A 21,655-nucleotide genomic window follows, 5' to 3' on the forward strand; every position below is an offset into this window, starting at 1 on the left:
AAGTTTCCATTGTCTGAAGATGGACTTAGAAAAGAGGCTGGGGATGGGAGACAGGCTGGGATAAAGGAACGGCATAGAGAAAATGACCTGCGTAGATGACAATGCCAGCTGCCACCTCGGTGTTTCGGATGGTGCAGCCTCGGAGCAGAAGGCTCTCACTGCCAAAGCCAGTCCTGGTCTGGTCCGGATGCTCCCTGGGAACAAGGAGAGAATGTCAGAGCATGCTTTCTGCTAGTCTCCTTATGTGGCTTCTGGTCAGTATAATGGAACTAGAAGCTGCAATCCATATCCATCTGTCAGAAACTATGGCTGCTCTTGGGAATACCAACTCTGTGTTCAGGTGAGTCTCATCATTGTTCCTGTGAGGCTGGACAATGTTGGACCATCAGAGAGAACTTTTCCTTTCAAGGGATGCCTAATTTACTCACATTAAAGGCAGAACTGTGCTGAGGGGGAAAAAAAAAAAAAAAAAAAAAAAAAAACAGATTTTAATTCCTACTTTCAAATTGGTTACTGGGATAAAATACAAGGACTGGGTTTCATTATTGTAGAGGTTTGGTGCTATGTCTCCCTTGGACTGCGTTCACCACCCCACCCACCAAGTCCAGCTGCAGGGGACTGGAACCACTCTAGATGAGCATCCTGGTCCATAGAAGATGCCAGATCGTCCTGCCTTTTATATCATGACACAGATGTAGGAAGTAAAATTAAGTAAGAGGGGGTGGGTTACAGCCCTCTCACATCTGAGCTCCCTCCCCCATTGGGTCTCTCCTGCTATATATATTCCTCCCATTACTCAGCTCCTCATGGAGGACAGAGGCCTCCTAGGAGGACACACCGGTCCTTTGTCTTCCTTTGTCTAACTACAGGAGGCAGATTCTTAAAGAGGAAGGAAGCAAAGCACTTGTCTTCTTCCAGCCTCACGAAGTATCTCGCGGCTTCCCACTCGATGTTAGAAAGTTCTGAGGCATAATGGCTCCATCCATTTATGACCTTCAGCATGACATTCTAGCCTGATTCCTTTTCCCTGGGATTTCAGCAGGTTTAAAGGTAACACCTAGAGATGCTGAAGGGGGGCAGGGGAATAGCAATCCTATCACAGAATCCCTTCCCCCTGTGGTTCGTCTACACTACATCTTCCCGTGTTCAGCTGTGGCTTCTCTGGGTTAATTAAGCTGAAGGCAGTTTATAAGCCAGCACATGCCGTCACATCCACATTAGAGGAAGGAAAATGGAGGCAAGTCTATAGCTCTCGTAAGTGATGGGCTATGCCTTTGATTCTAAAGTAGCTTGCTTGCTCTTTCATGCTGCATATGCCCATTGATTGATCAAATGTTTGTCTTCCTTTTGATGGCTTAAATCTTTTTCATACAGTATATTTTGATTAAATTTTTTTTCCTTCCCAAACTGGTTCCAAAGCCTCTCTCTGTAATTTCATGTTCTTTCTCCATCTCTGTCCAAGAAACAAAACCAAAACAAATAACAAAGACAAAATACCAGTACAAAAAGAACACTGAAAACCATGGCCTCCATTTTGTCTTGGCTAATTACTCCCGAGCATAGGGCCTGTCCTGAAGTGGAGTTGATATTCTCAGTGTCACACAAACAACTTCCTGTTTGTGGGTGGGACTTCTGTGTCCACTTCTGCCTCTCCATGCAGGGACTTTCAAACTTGCTGTAGATTTGTGCATTCTGTCCCCATCTTCATCAATCCCCATGTGCATCAGACTCACTGGATCTGCAAGATGCTTTTTCTTTGGAGTTATCCTTATCCCTGCCTCTTAAAATCTTTCTGCCCTTTCTTCCACATAGATCCCTGAGCCTTGAGGTTTGATAAAGACATCTCATTTAAGGCTGAGTGCTCCAGAGTCTCACTCTGCAGAGTCTGGTTATAGGTCTCTGTGTTAATTGCTATCTACTGCAAGAAGAAACTTCAGTGATGAGGGTGGACTGATCCTCTGTCAGATGTATAATTGATAAAGCTTGTCTTTTTTTTTGATACAGTTTCATTATGTAGCTCAAATTGGCTTTGAGCTATGATCGTCTTTCCTTAACCTCACATCGACTAAAATTACAGGCATGTGCCACTGTGTTCAACTTCAATAACTTTTTAAATGCCCACAATTCATTATTCTGATTATGAACTGGATTCATTTATATAATTTTGCATGGTTTTGGAAAGGTATCAGGGTCATTTTATAAAAGCTAAAGCGACCAGAGGTTGAGAGTTTTTCCAAGGGCTGAACAGCAAATACAGTGACATCTCAGGATTCTGGACTGCAGGTAATAGACTGCTTGGGGCTTATAGTTTATGACAGCCTGATGTCATAGTGCAGGGACAGCCAGCTTCTCTCTCACACAGTATCCATTTTTGAATAGATGGGAAAAAAGGTTTAGCTCATGTCTGTTTTTCCACTGAGCACTCATTGTTAACAGAGGTGTTCACGGTCAACATGCAGCATTTATGTCTTTGAATTAACACTTGAGCAGGCCATTTCTTTCTTGTGAGATTGTTTCGTATATTGTGAAGTGTTGGGTGGCACCCTGGCCTCTGTCTACAAAAGACCAGTGGCATTGCTGTCCAGTATGACAACCAACACTGCCTCCAGACATCGCCAAAGACTCCCGATAAGGGGAAGGATATTGTCTCAGACTGAGAACTGTGGTCCTATGGAGATTAATTTGTTTAATCAATTATTTTTTTGAGACAAGGTGTCATATCACCGAGACTGGCCTCAAACTTGTTGTATAGATGAGGATGACATTTTACTTTTGCTCCTTCTACCTCTAACTTCTAAGTGCTGGAATTTTATGTGCATGCTGCTAACTCCAATTTATACGGTTGTGGGGATTGGATTTAGGACCTTGTATATGCTAGATGAAGACTCCATTGATTAAACTACCCCCACCAAGCCCAAATGGCTGCATTTAAAATCTCAAGCTTATTATCTTCAAGTAGACCACAAGAAGCTGTTCATCTTCCAGCTAGCCTGTATAGTAACTGGGGATTCCCAACTTAATGAGATCCATAAAGCCTTCTGGTATACAGAATTATTAGACATTTGGTTTATGGGTGCTGGGCTTAAAAGTTATCTCCTTGTCTGACATAGGTGGGGATGCAGGTCAAGATGGCAGAATCCTTTATAATTTTTGGGTTGACCATGGGCTACTTAGACTTCAAGGTTTCTCTTTAAGGCGGGGGGGGGGGGGGGGGAGAAAGTTCTCTGGAGCAGCAGCCAGAACTAACGGTCCTGAGATAAGTGGTGCTGGGCAGTGCTATCTGATGTCCATGGGGGGTAGGCAGGCCTGAGACTGCATTGACAATGAGACGGGATGTAGTAACATGACTTTGATGGAGAAAAAGTCATGGGGCACAGCAAGGCTTGAAGCTGATCTCTAGGAGAATTTGGAGATTGGTTCAAGGCACAGGTGACATGGAGCAACCAAATCCAGCAACTCAGGCATGATGGGCATTGTGTTTGCCAGATACTACGAGCAACTTTCCCATGACAGAGGCACACAGAGAACTCTTTCCCAGCTCCCACACTTCCTTCACTATCTCCATCCACCCTTACTGTGCATTTGAAATGTAAATAGCTTCAAGGGCACTGTATGCATTGTCTGCGTTCTTCTCTTCCCTCTCTCACATTCCTCCTCATGATTTCACACATGGACTGAGTATGCATCTGGGGAAGAAGCGTCTCAGTAGAGGAGAACCCTAGTAGTGAGGTGCAGACACAACGTAGATGAACAGTGGGAAGCAGGGCAACAGAAAACACATCAACTTGGAGATGTTTGCTGTGTGATGTTGGGTGAATTCAGACATCTAGAGCGTAAGATTCCCTATCTCAAACATGGAGAGCATGGTCCCTACAGCATAAGGACCACATAAGATGGTATTCTGAGAACTCTCATTGCACTGGACAAGGTTAGACAATTGCGAATATCCATGCTCCTGACTCTTACTGAATTTACTTGTAGCTAATAGATCAGCTGTTTGACGTGGGCCAATATTACAGTAAAATTATGAGGCTTAAACAATGCTGAAGAATAGCAGCAATTCAAACACAAGCATATATGATTAACTAGACATTTTTTTGGGTCCAGGTTTTCTAATCTGAGTTCTGCATATGATACACAATTTGTTTGTTAGGGAAGAGAAGTCCTGCTATACATCTATTATACATTTTATTCTGCAAAGATGGCAACCAAGGAACACATAGGTAAATAAAGTGATCCAGCTCATGCCATTCATTGATGGGAGAACCACAACACAAGCCCAAAACTGTAAAAGTCAAACATCTGCAACCTCAGGATCTGGACCCTTATTTGTCTAGTCATTTCAAGAAAATACACTCTCACACAGCAGAGGGGATGTTTACTTGCTGCCCAGGGGCCCTGGATACTTACATATAACCTTTAAACTTGCTGAGATGGTTGTTCGGTTTCTCACACACGATGGTACTGTGGAAGTGCTCTGGTTGGAACTGCTCCCCCTGGGAAAGAGAAGACGACCCCATGAGGCAGTTGTATCAAAGGGATCTAGTCTTCATAGGCTCCCTGGGAAAGCTCCGATGGGCATCCCATGTGCTTTGCCACGCCGTGACACTTGAAGCATGTCAGGTTCAAGTTACCTCCTCATTAAGAGGGGAAAGTCGATCTGAACACGGAGTTGGGTGTAGACTAAAGGCGTGGATGCAGAAGTCAACATTATACAGCTCTCCTCCTGCCCCAGGCTCATGCAGTCTTGCTTCCTCCCTCCTCCATGATGTTCCCTGAGTGTTGACAGCATGAGCTCAGCACAAATAACTATAGATTCCTATTCATGGCCTATGATCGACATAGTCCTAGGCTTTTGACGAGGCTCACAGTACCAAAATCTCTCCCATGGGAGGCTGGAATAGACGACCCAGCCATGGCTCTTCAGCTGTGCTGTTACTGTTTCTGTTGCTTTGGCCTCATGAGTTTCCTCATTGACCATCACCCACTGAACCTTCCCTGACTGTGGTTGAGAACAGCAAATGTATGACTGTCAACAAATATTTAGAGTTGTAAGGGGCAAATGATTCCTGAATGAATGCGTATTGTTAATATGGGCACAGCCATGTAAAAGATCAATGCCTTAGACACAGGGGAGTAGCGAAGTCTTGCTCTGGTGTGAGTGTGAACGTTGGCAGTGTACAGAGAAAATTTTCACACAGCTCCCCTTCCCTTGTTTATGGCTTAAAGACTGGTGCCCTATTGAGACCCCTCACACCAAGATTAGCTAAACCTGCCTCCTTGTTCAGCGCTATACAATAATGCTACCTCCTTGCTTATATGTCTGTAACAACCCTGCCTCCTTGTCTAACTATAGGCAATTAATTTTACCCACCGCCTTGTTTAGTTGTGCATAATAAACACACTGAGCGTCCAGGGTGCTGCCCCTTCCCCATTTGAGAGCCCAGAAAACTTGATCCCAGCTTTACCATATACACGTCTGTCATTTTTCCCTTTCCTTATTATCAAGAGTCTGGGTTTTGGGACCCAAGATGTGCAAGGACATGTCATAAAATGTAGTTTGATAGAATGAACTCTCAGCAAAAATAACCGTAAGATTTCCATCTAAGACCTATGAGATCTCCACAGTTGTAGGCTTTTGGGAAAGCTTGTAATACCAGGCCTAAAATTCCCTCCCATGGAGCAGGCCGTGCACATGTGGGCAGCACTAATCAGATTCAGGACTTATTAATAACAGTAAATAAAGATATGAAGCTGGGAGGGAGATTGGGTTGAAGACACTAGGGAGGACTTGGAGAGAGGTAGTCACGAGTAGATATGATCAATATTCATGGTATAAGTGTATGACACTGTCAAAGACTAAAAAGTACCAAAACTCATTGTGGTGGTATTGATGTTTCCTTGGCATCTCTGGGTTTGTGAGTAGTCTAGAGCTCCCAATGCTGGACAATGTAAGTATTCAGTATGGAAGCCACCAGTGTGGCCACTGAGCATGCGAAATATGCTGGTTTGAACAGACTTTATTTTCAAATGTAATTGAATTAAAACTAAGCTTGAATATTTTCGTGTGTCTAGTGGCTACCATACTGAGTGACACAGAAATATAAGGGTAGGGGAGACGGAAGGTCTTTTCATGGTAATGGTGGTTATTCCTGCTCTAAGAAACACCAAGACAGAAGAGTTCCAAGGTCAGTGCCAAGCTGAAAACAGCAGGAAAGGAAGGACTGAAGCAAGACACTGTGTTAAAACAATACTGACAACAGTAAAAGAAGGGCTGACAGGCACATGAACTACAGACAGCCAACATGCTATACATTTCCAGGGCGTAGAAATAGCCACATACATATGCATATATGCAGATTCATATACATTTTTGCATTTCTTGGTCCTGTACCTGGAATATTCTTTCAATCAACCTGTGTACATGTATGTATATGTATGTCTGCATGTGTGTAGATTAGGAGTCAATATCTCATGCCTTCCTTACTGCTCTATACCTTATTTATTTTGAGACAGCGTGTCTTACTGAAACCCTGATTAGACTAGTCGGGCTGACCCAAATGCTCTAGCTCTACCTAGCCCACTCTCCCTAGGTCCGAGAGTATAGGCAGACACTGCTATGCACAAGTTTTTACACAGGTGCTGGCATTCCAAGCCAGCTCCTCATTTCCCGGTAGCCAGCGTGTTACTTATTGAGCCCTCTTTCCCAGCCTGCCTTGAACATTTTGAATGCTAATTTAAATATTTTTATGAACACTGGGGAAAAAAGCCTATTGCAAAGATATACCCCATTTCTCTTCATTCTTTTCTGATTGAATATTTGTGCCATTTGTTTTGACTATAGAAAGTTTCTCTCCTTGAGGTTGTTTTGGATAGAGTATACCAGGAGTAAAATCAGCTAGAGATGATGAGATGTCGTTCTCCAACTCTAGTGCTCACCAATGCATTCAACACTTAAGCCTTGGTTTCTTCATTTGTAGAACGCAGCTAATATCGCCAACCCCACCTGTCTCATTGGTGCCTCAGAAGACAGACTCTATACAGAAGAATTCTGCAATGCATTTCATCCAACCCAAACAGAAGGCAGCTGTGCTGAAGACCGTAGTGGGCACAGTTCCTGGGTAGAGTTCTAAGCATATGAACTAGTACATTTATCACTCAAGGTTGTAAGCTACAGCTGTTCAAAGGGGGCAATTTGATTAGAAAAAATGGTAGCATTTTCTGTCTTTGTGTAAATATACTGGCCATTACACCCATGGGGTGCCAACATAAATAAACTCTCCACTCACTTGAAATAAATTGCCCATCCAGGAGTTTCTAAAAATATGGCTCTTGTCCCTCCAGGTATTGATTCTTTCAGGGACAAACAGTGAGACCTGAGATGATGACAAATCATGCTGTAATTTGTCAGCTGCTTTTGCGCTCTTGATTAAGCCATGTGCTTTGATCCTGACCCATGCCACTCAGATCATTGCTGGCTTTCAGAAAGCTAATAATTCCTCAGTAGCTCTGAGTCCCCATTGCCCATTGCATCACACCCTGTGGGACTCCAGCTGTGGCTATGTTGAAGGCTGACCCTCTTGCCTGTGCCTGCTCAAAGCAAACCTTATACTGTGTCTTTTCTCTGGTTCCTTCTTTCTAGGCACTGCCCATGGGTCCTCTGTCTTCATCTAATGGAGGGCTGGTTTTGCCCTTTCTTGCTACCCGCCTCCTTCCTGCACTCTCTAAAATGGATGCAGAAGACACAAGATCACTGTTTTTGCAAATGTTTATTATTGTTTTTAAAGTATGTGTATGTGGTATGTACATGTGAGTGCAGATACCCTTAGGGTGCAAAGAAGGGTACTGCCTCCTCTTGAGCTGGAGTTACATTCAGTTGTGATCCTTCTGCTGTGGTTATGGGAACCAAACTTGGTCCTCTGCAAAAGCAGTATATGCTCTTTTAACTACTGAGCTCTCTCTCAAACCCCCAACACCATGTTCTCTAAACGTGATTATGTGGCCCTACTTGCCTGTTAGGATGAGATGTGGTTCCTGCAGGGAAGCTTTTGGGGATGCCAAAGGATGTATGCAATTACCAGGCCATCTAACACCAACCAGGCCCAGCAATTTTGATTCTCCTCTTTGCTGGGCGGGGCTCATCTTACCATCCTCTAAATTATTCTATTTCTTGGAGAAAGCTAATATAAGCAAGATACTTGCTTTGAATTGCTCCCTCCCGCCCCATAAGCTGCTGCTCTTTGGTGAGAGTCCCATTGACTACAACCAAAGCACAGGGAGAGATAATCCCTTCAGAGAAAGGTACATCTCTCTGCAGGGCTTTAGGGAAGACCAGGCTACTTGCATACTTTTCCTGTGTCAGGCACATCTAATAAGTTCCCAGGGTAAATTTAGGAGGCATGAGCAAATGTATAGGTGAGAATAGACTGAGAACTTCTCATGGTTGGCATGTAACAGTGACTGGAATCCCAAACCAGCTGACGTCATTGATAATGTTGCCATCACTACATGTTCCTTTCATTCTCCTATGATTTCTGCAGCAGTTATCCAGTGCTTTTAATATGCCAATAATCAACTTTTCTATACCTGCTACTTCCTTAGTGACGAACCCTGTCAGGCAAGTCCCATTTATATCCCTGTGTTACATTAAAAATGGTAAGAAAATAGTCTTTGGGGGATTTTAATTTATTATTAAAAAAAGAACAACTACCACTTTTGTGAAGCCCACTTACTCCTGGTGGATTTTTTCACCTTAAACTGTTATCTTCCTTTCAGGGCAAATCTCAGAGTGCCTTGTTTCAATAGGCGTGACACCAAGGGATGTCCATGGAAGGTGATGAGTGAGGATGTCATAATAGACCCCACACAATCAGGACAGTCCCAGGTATAACCTTGACTTCTCTTTGTAGGAACAAGGCCACATTTTTAATGGGAATTCTTTGACTTATGTGCTGATTAGTCCTTTTGTCAAGTTTATATAAGCTAGAGTCATCTGGGCAGAGGGCTCCTCAGCTGAGGATTACCCAACCTGGGCAGAGGGGCCCACAGTGGGTAGTGGCATCCCTGGGCAGGTGGGTCCTAAGGCATATAAGAAAGTAAAGTTAGTAAGGTGGGAGGAGTAAGATAGTAAATAGCACTTCTCCATGGTCTCTGCTTCAGTTCCTGCCTTGAGTTCTTGCCCTATCTCCCCTTTATGATGATTAAGCTGTAAGGTGAAATAAACTCTTTCCAACCCAAACTGCTTTTGGTCATGTCTTGACTATAGCAACAGAATGTGAATTAGGATAGTTCACTCATAAAAACTATCTTCAGAGCTGAGGTCTCATTCATTCCTTTCTCATTCATGATTTTGAGTATTTATTGACTATCAGAACATGAATCTTGGGAAAAGGAGAAGAGACTCAGAGAGGAGGAAGTAGGTATTGACACAGCAATTCCGATATTGATGAAGTAGTGCTCAGTTCCCAGTCTCAAACAGGTGTGTCCTTGTGGTACCTTCCGAAGCAAAACAAAGTGAGTCAAAAGTCAAGGTGTTATAACTACCCAGGTTGTGCTGTCTTACTCTTGGCTGACCTTTGTCTCAGAGATAGCAAGCTAGCCACTGTCAAGGCCACCAGGAAGTGTAAACTAAAGCAATCTGGCCAGAGAATATTCTAAAAGCTAGGAAGGGTTAGAAGAGGAATCCCATTGCATGTTCTTCCAGTTTTGCCTCGCTACGTTTACTTACCATTAAATTATTTTCACAATGGCTTATCAAGTCATCCAGTAAAACTGGATAACAAGTCCATACTTTATTCTTTAAAATTTCAGTGGACCACTGTTCTGTGTTTACTCATTTTCTTTTCCATATTCTTTGCATAACGAGCTCCTGAGGTGCCTACATCGCCCTGCTCTCATCTTGATGAAAGCCAAGGGGTCCTGCCTGTTACAGTCCCAGTGCGGGACTGTGAGCTGACTGCAATGACTCCAGGAAGGAAAATCGCACAAGACTGTTAACTTACTACCACTTCCAACTCTTCACTGTCGTCTGGGTTTCCTAGTGTGGTTCTGAAGCTCAAACCTTCAAGCTTTCTTTTCGACCTCAGAGCCTTATTATATATTGTTTCTTCCCTTCGTTTTCCTACCACATTTGTATAACAAGTCTCTTTTGTTTCGATTATCTAGAACCAGTCTCACAGAATTCTGTTACTTGTGAAGAAAATACAAATCATTATGAAGGCCACTGAATTCCATGGTCAAATGGAACTCTTTCTTTTGGGCATTTTAAATTCTGATTCATAGAATAATGGTATTTACATGATTGTCTTTGATCTTACTAAATTTACAAGGTATTCAGAACAAATTAGTCCCATTTTTATTGGAAAGAAAACTGAGTGTTGATTTATTCCCAAAGTTTCTGTATTTGTTATTCTTTCAAAACTTTCATTTTCAGATGTAAGACAAGGGTTTTATCTCCTAAGGCCCCATCTCTTTATTATACACTGTAACTTAGATGATTCTTAATATCCAACCACTCACATGTACTTATAACATCACGTTAAATTGTCAAATCTCAAACTGTTTTTGTGCTTGCTCCTTTGTAGAGGGTGGTATCTTAGGTCTCCCTAAATGAACCCCAATGTTATCTGTAAAGCAAAATCAGGATTCATGACCTAGATGTAGTATTACTTTTCAAATTTTGTGAGAATTTTATTTTTAATTTTCCTTGCTCCAAATAATTTGTATTTTAAGTGTTTAAATTTGTTCTGTGACCACTTTATACACATGTTTAATAATCCTGTTTATTTTCTCTCTGCCCCTCATTTTACGTCACTCACCAGTGTGGCGTTCTGACCACCCTATAGGCACCCCTTCCTATGCTCACAGCCTTTTGTTTAGAGTCTTGTTTTTAATCAAGGTTGGAAAATAACTCATTCCCATAGAAGGTCACCAATTCCACAGTAGTTTTGCGAAATATGTGTCTTCTTTGCTAATGAACACTGAAGCATTACTACTACATGTTTTGGAGTCACACAAAGTCTTGAAGCTATGAAGTATCAGTTCTCAACCTGTGGGCTGCGATACCTTTGGGGGTTGAATAGTCAGGGGATCATTCATATAAGACTTACTCCATGTCATGTATTTATATTATGATTCATAACAGTAGCAAAATTACAGTTATGAAGTGGCAACAAAAATACTTTTATGGTTGGAGGTCACCAAAACCTGAGGAACTGTGTTAAAGGGCTGTGACAATAGGAAAGTTGAGAGCCACACCTATGGAGTAACAGTGACACTCAGTCGTGTGTTCTTCTGGTACAGGATTCATGTTTCAGATCATTTTGAAACTCCTCTGTCAAGAAATTGTGTGCTTATAAAAGGAAAGGAAGCAGCCAGGCTTTCCTGTAACAGGAATCCATCCAGATTCCACTGTGAGCCAAGGATGTCTGGTAGAAAGAAGAGTGGGTATCACTACACTTGCTTACTGTGAAGTCCATTTCTCTATGGTGCTCAGGTGAGGGGCCGCCATGAAGATTCCTGGTCTTGGATTAGCCCAACAAAGCATGGGCAGGGGGACACCTGTCCTGGTCTCATCAATGGGCCATGCCAAAAAGGGGTTATGAGACCCGAAGAACAGAGCAGTGTGGAGGAATGCTTGAGAATTTGGGAATTTTTAATTCCCCTTTATTCACTCTTTTACAAAAAAAAAAAAGTGATTTACTAGGGTAGCTGAATTGTGAAAGCCAATGTTCGTCATACCTTGTGTGCTGTGCTAAATGACTTCTTTTTTTTTTTTTTCTGGAATGCAAATGAAATAAGTCCTATTTTCTGAGAATCCTATCTGAAACTACTGACAGTTACTGGTGCTTGACAACCTTTCTAGTTCCTGGTTGGTGACTGTCCTTTTGAAGATAACCATTGGGGGTGATGGGTAATCCTTTCCCTCTGTCTCTGGAGAAGGGCTTAATCTATAGTCTAAGGAACCTGCACAGTCTTCCTGCCACACTCACTGGCAGACAAGAACATGGTGTAGGCAGGAAGGCCATCTGAATGGGACCCCAGTGAGTCCTCGCAGATTGAGTTTCCTTTCACCAAGTAGATGGATATTCTGGTTTCTTATTCAAGGATAATAAATCTTCAGTTCCTGCCGTGACATTTTGCTAATAAAGTCTGGGTTTCACATTCTAATCGAATATAATAGAAGAAGAATGATTTTTGTCCCCTGATTGTTGCCAAAAGGAATTATCAGCAGAGCTGTTTGCCAAGGACTGTGCCATTCAGTCATTAATTTTCTATTAGAACACATAGTCTTAGTCTATCTCCTGCCCTGTTTGTTTTCTTTTTGACCCCAGGAATTTGTTATTGTATCACTTCACAGAGAATACCTTTCGTCTGCACTCAGTAAACAAAGATGTGACATGAGGCATAAACTCTGGACAGTTGTCATCAGAGGGACAGAGATGTCTTAACGGAGTATTCACTGCAAAGACAAACCTTCTCTGTATAAAACTGTCTTGTTAGAGATAACAAAAACCATAAGAAAACAATGGGAAAACCCAGTATTTTGGGCAAAAGAGGTCGTAAAAAGCAAAGTATAAATTTTCATCTTGAAAAGTTACAGTGAACTGTTGATAGAAGATACAGTCTAAATGTGTCACCTCTGCCAATAAATAATGGCGATGAAAATCCAAGCCAGGCATCTGGTACCTGTTTGACATCCTACAGCATTGGAAGAGAGAGTGAATTGATTATCTGGAAGACAGTGGTGAAGAAGAATGAGTAGCAGCAGCTATAGAAGCCCAGAGAAGAGTACTCTGTGCACAGTACTGGGAAGGCAGAGGAGCTAAGACAGAAAGCAGGGTTGTGGGGAAGAGAGACTAGCATGTGTGGGCTACAGGAGAAAGGCAGAGGATATCTAGACTCTCCCCAATTTTGGTAGACAGCCATGGTCATATGTCATTTAGTGTTTTTCCACAGGGACGCAATAAAATCACAAAAATCATGGTTATGGGGAATTTTGTACAATAAACAAATTGATTTATTAAGGAAATTGTTACCAACTGTGCAAAGGAAGAAGAGAGATAAGAGAAATGCTAAGATGGAAGAAATCTAAGATGTAGATTTGGCCTGGTTCAAATAAATACTTGGGAAACCAGTCAAGACCACTGACTTGAAAGTTCATATCAAAGAATTATTGTTTTACAGGCACGATAGTGTTGCACTTGAAAAACTTTTCACTCAGAGATACATGCTAGATATTTGCTTGGGAAATGCCAAAATGTTGATTATTAAAAATACCTTTTCAACAAAGAGGGAGGGGAAAGAGATGGTCAGATTTAATTATGTATGTGTTGTTTGTTTGAATTGATCAATGGGTACATGAACATGTGTCAACTTGTACTCTAGATCTTATGTATACTTAAAATTTTCTACAGTAAAAGCCAGAAGTGAAACCCTTCCTGAGTTAAATATGAGTTTAGTCCATGACTAGCATGGTAATGGAGCTGTTATTATTTGGCTTCTAATGGGCACCATAGAAGTACTTGCCACATGGGGTTTGGTGAGGAAATAACAAGACAAAATATCCATTTAGACATTACAAGCTTAATTTAAGTCACAAACTGATGCTATATAGAATCATATATTATTATATAGATTATGTATTATGAGTCACAAAATGTAACCACTGTTTAAGAGTGATAAACTAGAAAGCACAAAACATTCCTGATAGAAATTTTAAACAACCTGGGGCAGGACTCATTACCAGTTTCTACTTCTACTAGGGAAGGAAATTTTCCCTTGTTCTTATGGCAGGCAAGACTGAGAGGGCTGGTAACCGTGCTGAGGTTTTGAGATGGTGGTTCTTTTGCCCTGATTGTACTACAACTCCTTTATAGGCAAGTGTTCATGTTTCTAAAAATGCTAAAATCAGTAGTTCTAATGCAGAGAATAAATGACTGTTTCTAACTGAGCAAATCCTTTCAAGCAGTAACTTTTGGTGGGGTGGAAGCTGTCATAGTTAAGAGATATTCAACAAAGAATTGAAAATGTAATTATTAATCAGCGATGCCTTAGGACAGTGCCTTTCAAGTTCAATATGCATGTGAATCACCAAGGATTCCTATTAAAAATTGCTGAGCATCTCTTAGATGATGCTGAAATGTCCAGGCAATGTTTGAGCTTAGCCTAGCACAAATGGGAAAATGGCTGGATACATGCTTTGGTAGACTTAAGTTTCAATCATGTAGATGCCAGACAACCAAGAACATGCTTGATCTAGAGTATTGACTTGGAGAGCTCATTTCTGATTTTTTGGCTTTAGCAACTTCTGTATTTACTAAAATAAGAGGTGCAGGTATTTATTTCTAGAGGCTTCAAGATTCAGAATGTCACAGAAAAGTAAACAAATTAATTCTCTGGGCAAATCTCTCGGCAGAACTTAACACAGTAGTACGGTTGGACTGTTTGCTTCCAACTCTTCATTAGCAATATGATATGGGACTCATTATATAAAAAATAGTTCAATGATTTTGTGAATTCAAAAATAACTCCTCCCAAGAAAGATTCCAGCTGAAAAAGTAATGACTTTGGTCTAATTATAGTTCTAAGAAAAGGATTTGAACAACAATTCTGGTCCCCACAGTGTCCTAGAAAGCACAAACTTATCACTGGCTACTATGTTTATAGTTTTAATTGAATTCCACTTATGGAAAGAGAAGAAGAAATTACTTAATCAGGGAAACGGATGGTCATTTTCACCTGTCATGACGGTATCTGTGTCAAATCCAGGTAAATGTTGCCTTTCCTAAAATTTCATAGTAATGTAAATAAGTACTTGTTCTGAAAAAATGTTCTCAGGGACTTTAATATATTGTTCATTGAATCCTCCATGAGGTTGGTATCTGTGGGATTCTAGCTTATTCGTTTGACTTGAGCATGTTTTTCAAGAGCTAGGCCATATTGCTGGGCATATTCTGCCTTGGGAAATGCTTGTCCAATTCCTCCCTATTTCTAGCTAATGAAAATAATATTTGAGGTGGTGACTTGTAGCAACATCTGAGGTTAGTGAAAGTCCTTTGGGGGGAGAGTGAGGGTCTCATGGATAATAGAAATTTAGAGAGCAAACAGGTTAACAAAAAGCCATTGAAACTCATTATTCCAAACTCTTCAAGTTTCTACAGAGATCACATTAGGAGATGTTTAAAGTCTTCTGAGACAATAGTGAAATCTGACTTTACTGTTCCCCAGAATTTTCATCTCTCAGAAGACGGTAGCAATGGCCTCCTCACAGGATGGCTGCATGAACCCAAAGGAGAATATGTTCAGAAGGGTGACCACACAGTAAGAGGAACATGGATGGATGGCAATTTACTATTTGTTCTTACTATGGTGATAGTTGTTCTTGTTTTTTTTTTTTTTTGTGTGTGTGTGTGTGTGTTATTGTTTTCCTCCAGAATGGTGCCTTTTTTGTTTCAGTTTTCAAGAAGTTATCAGTGAGTTTATATCAAGAAAATGTTGGGGAACATTTTCAAGGTATGCCTACTTAGGGCATTGTTTCACTGTGGCATTGCCAGAGGGTATGGATGTTTGTGAAAGCTCCCAGGGACAGTGGTGGTGCATTCTGAGTGTTCACTTTGTAGCTGCAGCAAGTCTCTGAGAGGTGCTCCCTCCCTATCTATGGCAGTTCTGGGATCTGTTTTTTGGAATAAAAGAATTCTGTGCTAAAATATTTAGGAAGCTACATGTTTCTTCACCTCCTTAGGGCTTATTAAAGGATCAGAGAAGTCCTACAGGATACAGAATTTAAAACGTGTTTACTATTATCTTTTGGTCTTATTTTTCTTTGCAGTGTTTTCTTTTCTAGCAACCCTCATCTGTATCTTTGTTCAATACATTGGGGAAACCCTGTGGTGCAGCATTAGTTAATAGTGAATTCTGTGCACACCCAGAAACCATGGGCATTGAAGACAATAGGGAGAAACAGGAAGCGGGGAGCAGCCAAGACACCCCCTGTCCAGAAAGTGAGCTGAAATTTAATCCTTTAATTCTGCTGCTTTTGTTCTTCCAGCAGCCTGCTACTTAATTCTGGAAAGAATCTGTAAATGATAATTAAGTTCCTTCTCAGATGCTCCTCTCTGTAACTACAAGGTAACAGCCAAAGGGCTAGGAAGGTGAGCTACCTTAGACTTTAAGAACAAACAGGGCTTTAAATTCTGTTTCCAACTCTACAGCCTGTGGGTGGGTGGGAGACATGACTTCTCTCTGCCCTAGTTTCTGCATTTGTAAAATGAGGACGATGATCCTGTCCATCGGTTGGGCTGTTGTGGATGAGTTAATCATAGGAAGCTCTTAGCATGGGCTCCAGTTTATTATTGTCATTAGTGAGTCAGAGACACTCTTGAGCAAAGGAGAATCAGGATAAGGTCAAAGAACTCTGGAAGCCAACTCAGTAAATCTTCGCACATATGAATTTACATTTTTAAAATAAATGCCAAGTAACCTGAATTCATGAGAATTCAGAGTGAGAATTTGAAATGTTTATGAAATGGAATGGTTGTGGTGTTGGAGTATGAAGATTATTTTCACCTAGTGAAGAAAGTGAGACATTGTCTATCCCCCATCCATGTTGAAACAATGGCTCAGCAGCCCACCCTGCCTTGGCCTAAGGGACTTCCTTGAGTGAACAATTCTCAGGAGAATCATAAAATGTGCTGATTAAAAGCCATCTGACCCTCTAGAGAGTCCCATTTAGGGTCCTGACGCACATGCTCACTAACCAATAGGTTTAAAGGTCAATATGCTTATCCAATGAATCTAAATTATAACCTTGCTGATGTAACCTGTACCCTAAAAAGTCTAAAAACTGTTTGTAACAGCCTTTTGGGGTCGCCTCTCCTCTGGATGTAGGCCACCCCAGTGTACTAGACAAATAAACCTCTTGCTTTTGCATCTATCCCTGATCTCTCATCTCATTCATGGGAGCCTCAAATAAGACAATTTGGGTCTTACAGTAACTTCCCTTTAGTTATATCCCAAAGTATCTGATTGATATACAAGAATTAGTCCAGAGCTGAGGCAAAAGGAAAGAAGAAAAGTCAATGGCTGAACTTTGATAGTTTTGAAATGAGAGAGATGAGATTCAAATTTAGATGAGAATGAAGTCAGACATTAAGACAGAGATGTCTATGCAAACAAAGCTTTATTATTTTTAGGACTTAAATGAAAAGAAATAGAAACAAATACCAAGTCTAAGAGATCCTCGCCTGTCCCCAGACTAAGGTAGTAGATTCACCTGTGCACACATAGTGGGTGTGTGCGTTGTGTAAACTTTACTGTAAGTATCAATTTAAAAGGTTTCTCATCAAGGAAGTAGGTCACAGGGCCCCAAGTCCAGATCTAGATTGTTCCTGCCTGCCTTGAAGGACTTTGTGACCCTACACCAGATTGAGTCTTCCTCTTTATAAACACTAAAGGGATTCAGTTTACAGGGAAGGGACAAGCCAACGAAAGTAACACTCAGAGGCCAAGCCAGATCTGTTGGGCTTGGAGACTAAGAGATCAGTGAGTGCAGTTGTGATGGTGTGGTGCAGGTGTGTTCTTGTTCTGATGGCCACAGATACTACTTATTCTGTCTGCAGCAGGCTTCAAGCTCTCATTTTGCTCTTATTTTCATTCATCCCCATGCAAAGCTATCAGGTATCTGTGAGCATTTCTACCCACAAGTAGACAGGAGGGACCAGACTTATGATGACTGTCAATCACATAGGAAGCAACTGAGACATGCCTGTTAGGTACTGTGGAGGAGGTAAGCTGAGTCAGAATACACCGTTTCATCTTGAGAAAAGATATAGACCATGGAACTCCAGCTCATGAGTCCCTTGGAGGAGTGGAACATTTACCTCTTTTCCAAATACACTGTCTCATTTAATTCCTCCATAGTCAAAAGTTGGCAGAATAAAAATTGACAGAATTCTTTGTTCCCATCAATCGAGGTTGGAAATCAAGCTATATAAGGAGATTTGTCATTGAAAACCAGAATATCATATCTAATTAGCCAATACAAACTCTTTATGAAAATCACTGATATTAATAACAACTACATACTCTTTCAGTGTCTTGTTCCTGTTAATCAATCAGGTCTATATGGTTTAGTCTTAAGAGTTACTCAAAGGGAAAGTTATTTTTGCCCCCCCCCACTTTCATGACAAAGTAACCAAAGTATGAGAGAGACAACTTCTATGAAATGAGGCAGCTTATCCGTGTCAGAACTTAGTTATTAAGTCCAGTTTTGTCAAAACCTAGAGTCAGAGCTGGTCACCAACAAACTCTGTTTCCTCTACCATCCTGGACTTCTGGTTAAGTGTGAAGAATTAACAAAGGTATCAACAATGGCTGGCCCAGGAGAGGATTAGGGCTGTCAATGAGGTGGGCTCCCAAAAGGGAAGAGTGGGAGCTGGGACACAGCTCAGTTGGTTAAGGGCTTGTTGTGAAAACAGGGGGAGTTGGGTTTTATTCTCAGAACCCACTTAAAAAAGCTCAGCACGATATGAATCTGCAATCCCTCTGTTGGAGAGCTAGAGTCAGGCGGCCCCTGGAGCTTGCTGGCCAGTTAGCAGCCTACAAAGTAAGATCCACATCCTTAAGAGACTGTGTTTCCATAAATAGATGGATGGCTTCTGAGGTCATACCTGATATCAAATGCAGATATTTGTGCAACAGGCACCCATATGCAACCATATTGAAACACACATGCGTGCGTGAAAATACACATGTACACATGCACACACACACACACACACACACACACACACACACACACTCACACAGTAGGAAGAACTGGGAGAGCCAACGGAATATTGAAGATTCCTGCTCAGATCTGAGCTGGGAAGAATAAGCAGGGTTGTCTGAGAACAGAGGAGAGGGTTGGCTGCATTCTTAGCTGAGCAGTTGTAGGGCTTGACTTTCGATACAAGGTAGGTTTTCCAGGAGGATGGTTAGTCATCACTTATGAACTCAGTCTTTCAGGAGGGCACAGACTATTTTTTTAGCCTCGGTTTCTTCATCTGTGATATGGGCATGGTAGCTACCCAGAAAGTTGCTGGGAGGACTGAATTTCTAAAGAGGCATCTGCTACCCCCCCTTTCTTCCTGCCAGTGTAGGTTCAGCATTTCAAGAGATAAGCTTGCTTCTTGTCTCTGATCTCACCATGGAAGGTTATACAGAGAAAACATTTACCTGCTGTGAGAAGCCCTTCACAACACGCCTCTGCTTGAGGTTGGTCTCTCCATCCAAGTTGGCAGTTTCCAGATGGCAGACCCCACTGGGGTCTGAGGAGAAGAGGAGGAGGATGTCGGCTGGGACGATTTCATTGCACTGCATCTGGACAAAGTCTCCCACACGTACATCCCGCCAGCGCTTCTGGATGTAGGTTTGTTCTTTTCTGGGGTACAAGAAAGATAGGAGATTCCTCAGTGCAGTGGCTTACTTTAGATGTCAACTTGCCACAATATTAACATCACCAGGGAAGGTTCTCCATTGGGGAAATGGGTGGTACAGGTTGGCCTAGGGGCATGTTTTGATTATTGGATGACTCAGCCCAATATGGGTAGCATCTTTCACAGGGTGGGTGTCCTCAGTGGTAGAAGAGTAGAGGAGGCAGACTGAGTATAAACTAGAGAGTGAATGATCAAGCAAGCATGCTTCTAGGAATTAATTTTCTCTCTGCTCTTGGCCTTGATGTCCCTGGAATAAAGGCCTGTATCCTGACTTGTAAGCCAAATAAAATTCTTCCTCTCTTTAGTTACTCTTGTTCATTGTTTATAAAATCCTACTCAGAAAAGATCTGTTCTTTGATTATTCAGAATTTTAAGCAGTTACCAAGTGTTGACCAGGTGTTGTGCTGAGCCTTTCTTTCCTGGGCAGAAGGGTCCATTAAAGAAAGTTAAGTGTGGTAACATATTGCACGGCTAATTATCACAGAAGAAAGCAAAGATACAAAGACCAGAGAGAAAGGACTGTTCTCAATTATTGGGGGCAAAGAGGCAGTAAACGTGAAGATAGTGATCATTAAGGATGTATGGAACACTGACAAAATGGATACTTTAGACACTCTAGACACATTTAGAACATTAGTAAGAAGTTACCAGGGACTTTGATCGAATGGGACCCACCATAACTGGAAATAAGAGGACTAGGGAACCGGAAGGAACTGACATACTTATCTCTATGTAATTTATCTAACTTAGATAATAGCCATAGCAACAAGACCTGCCAATTTCATATTTACAGCACACTGAGTGCTGGTGTCAACATTTGCTCATTTATATGGAAATTCATTGGTGCAGACATTATATGAGTTTCACAAAGAAACCGAGGATCAGTACTTTCTTTCTTCAAGTCTCATAAACCCAGAGTTGTACAACCTGAGCTTGTATCCAGCTTAATGTCAAAGCTCACAGCTTTCATTGCTAGCCCTACCCAGTTAGGATAACAGCATTAACACTTTCTTTCCCTCCTTCTAAATAGCATGTTGTGTTTACGAAGAGCCCTCATTATCAGAAAGTCTTTGTTACACCCAGCCAACTATTTAACAAATTTTGCTCTCCTAAGTAATCCAGAAGTTCGTATTTTCTATCTTTAAAAAAAACTGTTTAAAACTATCCCTCTGGATCCTATAAAGTCTTTTGGCCATGCCAAGCCACATCTAATGTCTAAGATATCATTAATTATTCCTTAGATCATGTAGTTTCAAGACCTATCCAAAGATATGTGGGCTCTTCTATGACTGTATCTCTAATGTTCCTCTTTTAATGTGGGATTTGAAACTAGACCAATATTCCACATGTGGTCTTTTTATCTGAGCCCTGTTGGCTTAAAGTTGATGTTCAAGTGTATCTGTGCCATTTTTCACCAGATCCTGACACCCTCTGCATATGTTGTTTTTGCTGGAATATGAGATGTGAATGAAAGTTCTCAAAGAGGTTGAAAGGACTGTTATCTTTCCTTTTGTAGGGTCTCTGGAGAATCTCAGCAAATCCCTCCTAAAAATTTTGGTCATATATGGTCCCCATAGAAGACTCCCAGCTTTTGAAATGAAGTTTTTTCCATTTGGAAGGCTGGAGGAAGACTTCATCTGAGCATAAAGTCATCAGGAACGTTATGACTGGCAGGCAGCATTGCACCTTAAAGTTACTACAGGGTATGTAAAAAATGCTCCTTGGCCCTGGGAGCCAATTATAATATTCCTGGTCTACTCAATGGCAATAATACCCACATGGCTACCAAAGGTGGGGACAGTCTCTCTGTAGCATTATCACAATTTCTTATGTGATAAAGCATATGCCAGATTTCCACATAAATTCTGATTTGTTCCACCCACACACCCATTGTAATCCATTCACATTTCTTCGTAAAAATACAGAGTGGGACAGTCCTATCAGCTCCATTTCCCTTTATCATTTCACAGACATATTTGAAAATGTATTCATATACTTAGGTTATATCTACCTAGCCAAATAACAACAGTAACTCAGTCCTGGGATCATCTGTTGATACTCAGGTTCAATGCTCTTTAAAGACTGTGGGATGGACTAAACTCTCAGTGCTGAATGAACTTTCATAGAATGAACGATGGATTGGTTTTCTACTGCTTTATATTGCCATTTTGAGAGAAAAA

General features: G+C 41.4%; 1 protein-coding gene across 1 annotated transcript in view; it reads right to left on the bottom strand.

Moving 5' to 3' along the window:
• Nucleotides 1-21,655, bottom strand: part of ATP10B (ATPase phospholipid transporting 10B (putative)) — a gene marked incomplete at both ends in the record, with an annotated part of 91,217 nt that overhangs the window by 52,706 nt on the left and 16,856 nt on the right. Inside the window, 3 exons of the mRNA XM_080942274.1 lie at nucleotides 88-194; nucleotides 4,411-4,496; nucleotides 19,216-19,420. Coding sequence (XP_080798400.1) covers nucleotides 88-194; nucleotides 4,411-4,496; nucleotides 19,216-19,420 — 398 coding nt within the window. The remainder of the gene's footprint in view (nucleotides 1-87; nucleotides 195-4,410; nucleotides 4,497-19,215; nucleotides 19,421-21,655) is intronic.

Source organism: Micromys minutus (assembly GCF_963924665.1).
Source record: "Micromys minutus genome assembly, chromosome: 31".
In the NCBI taxonomy this organism is placed as follows: domain Eukaryota; kingdom Metazoa; phylum Chordata; class Mammalia; order Rodentia; family Muridae; genus Micromys; species Micromys minutus.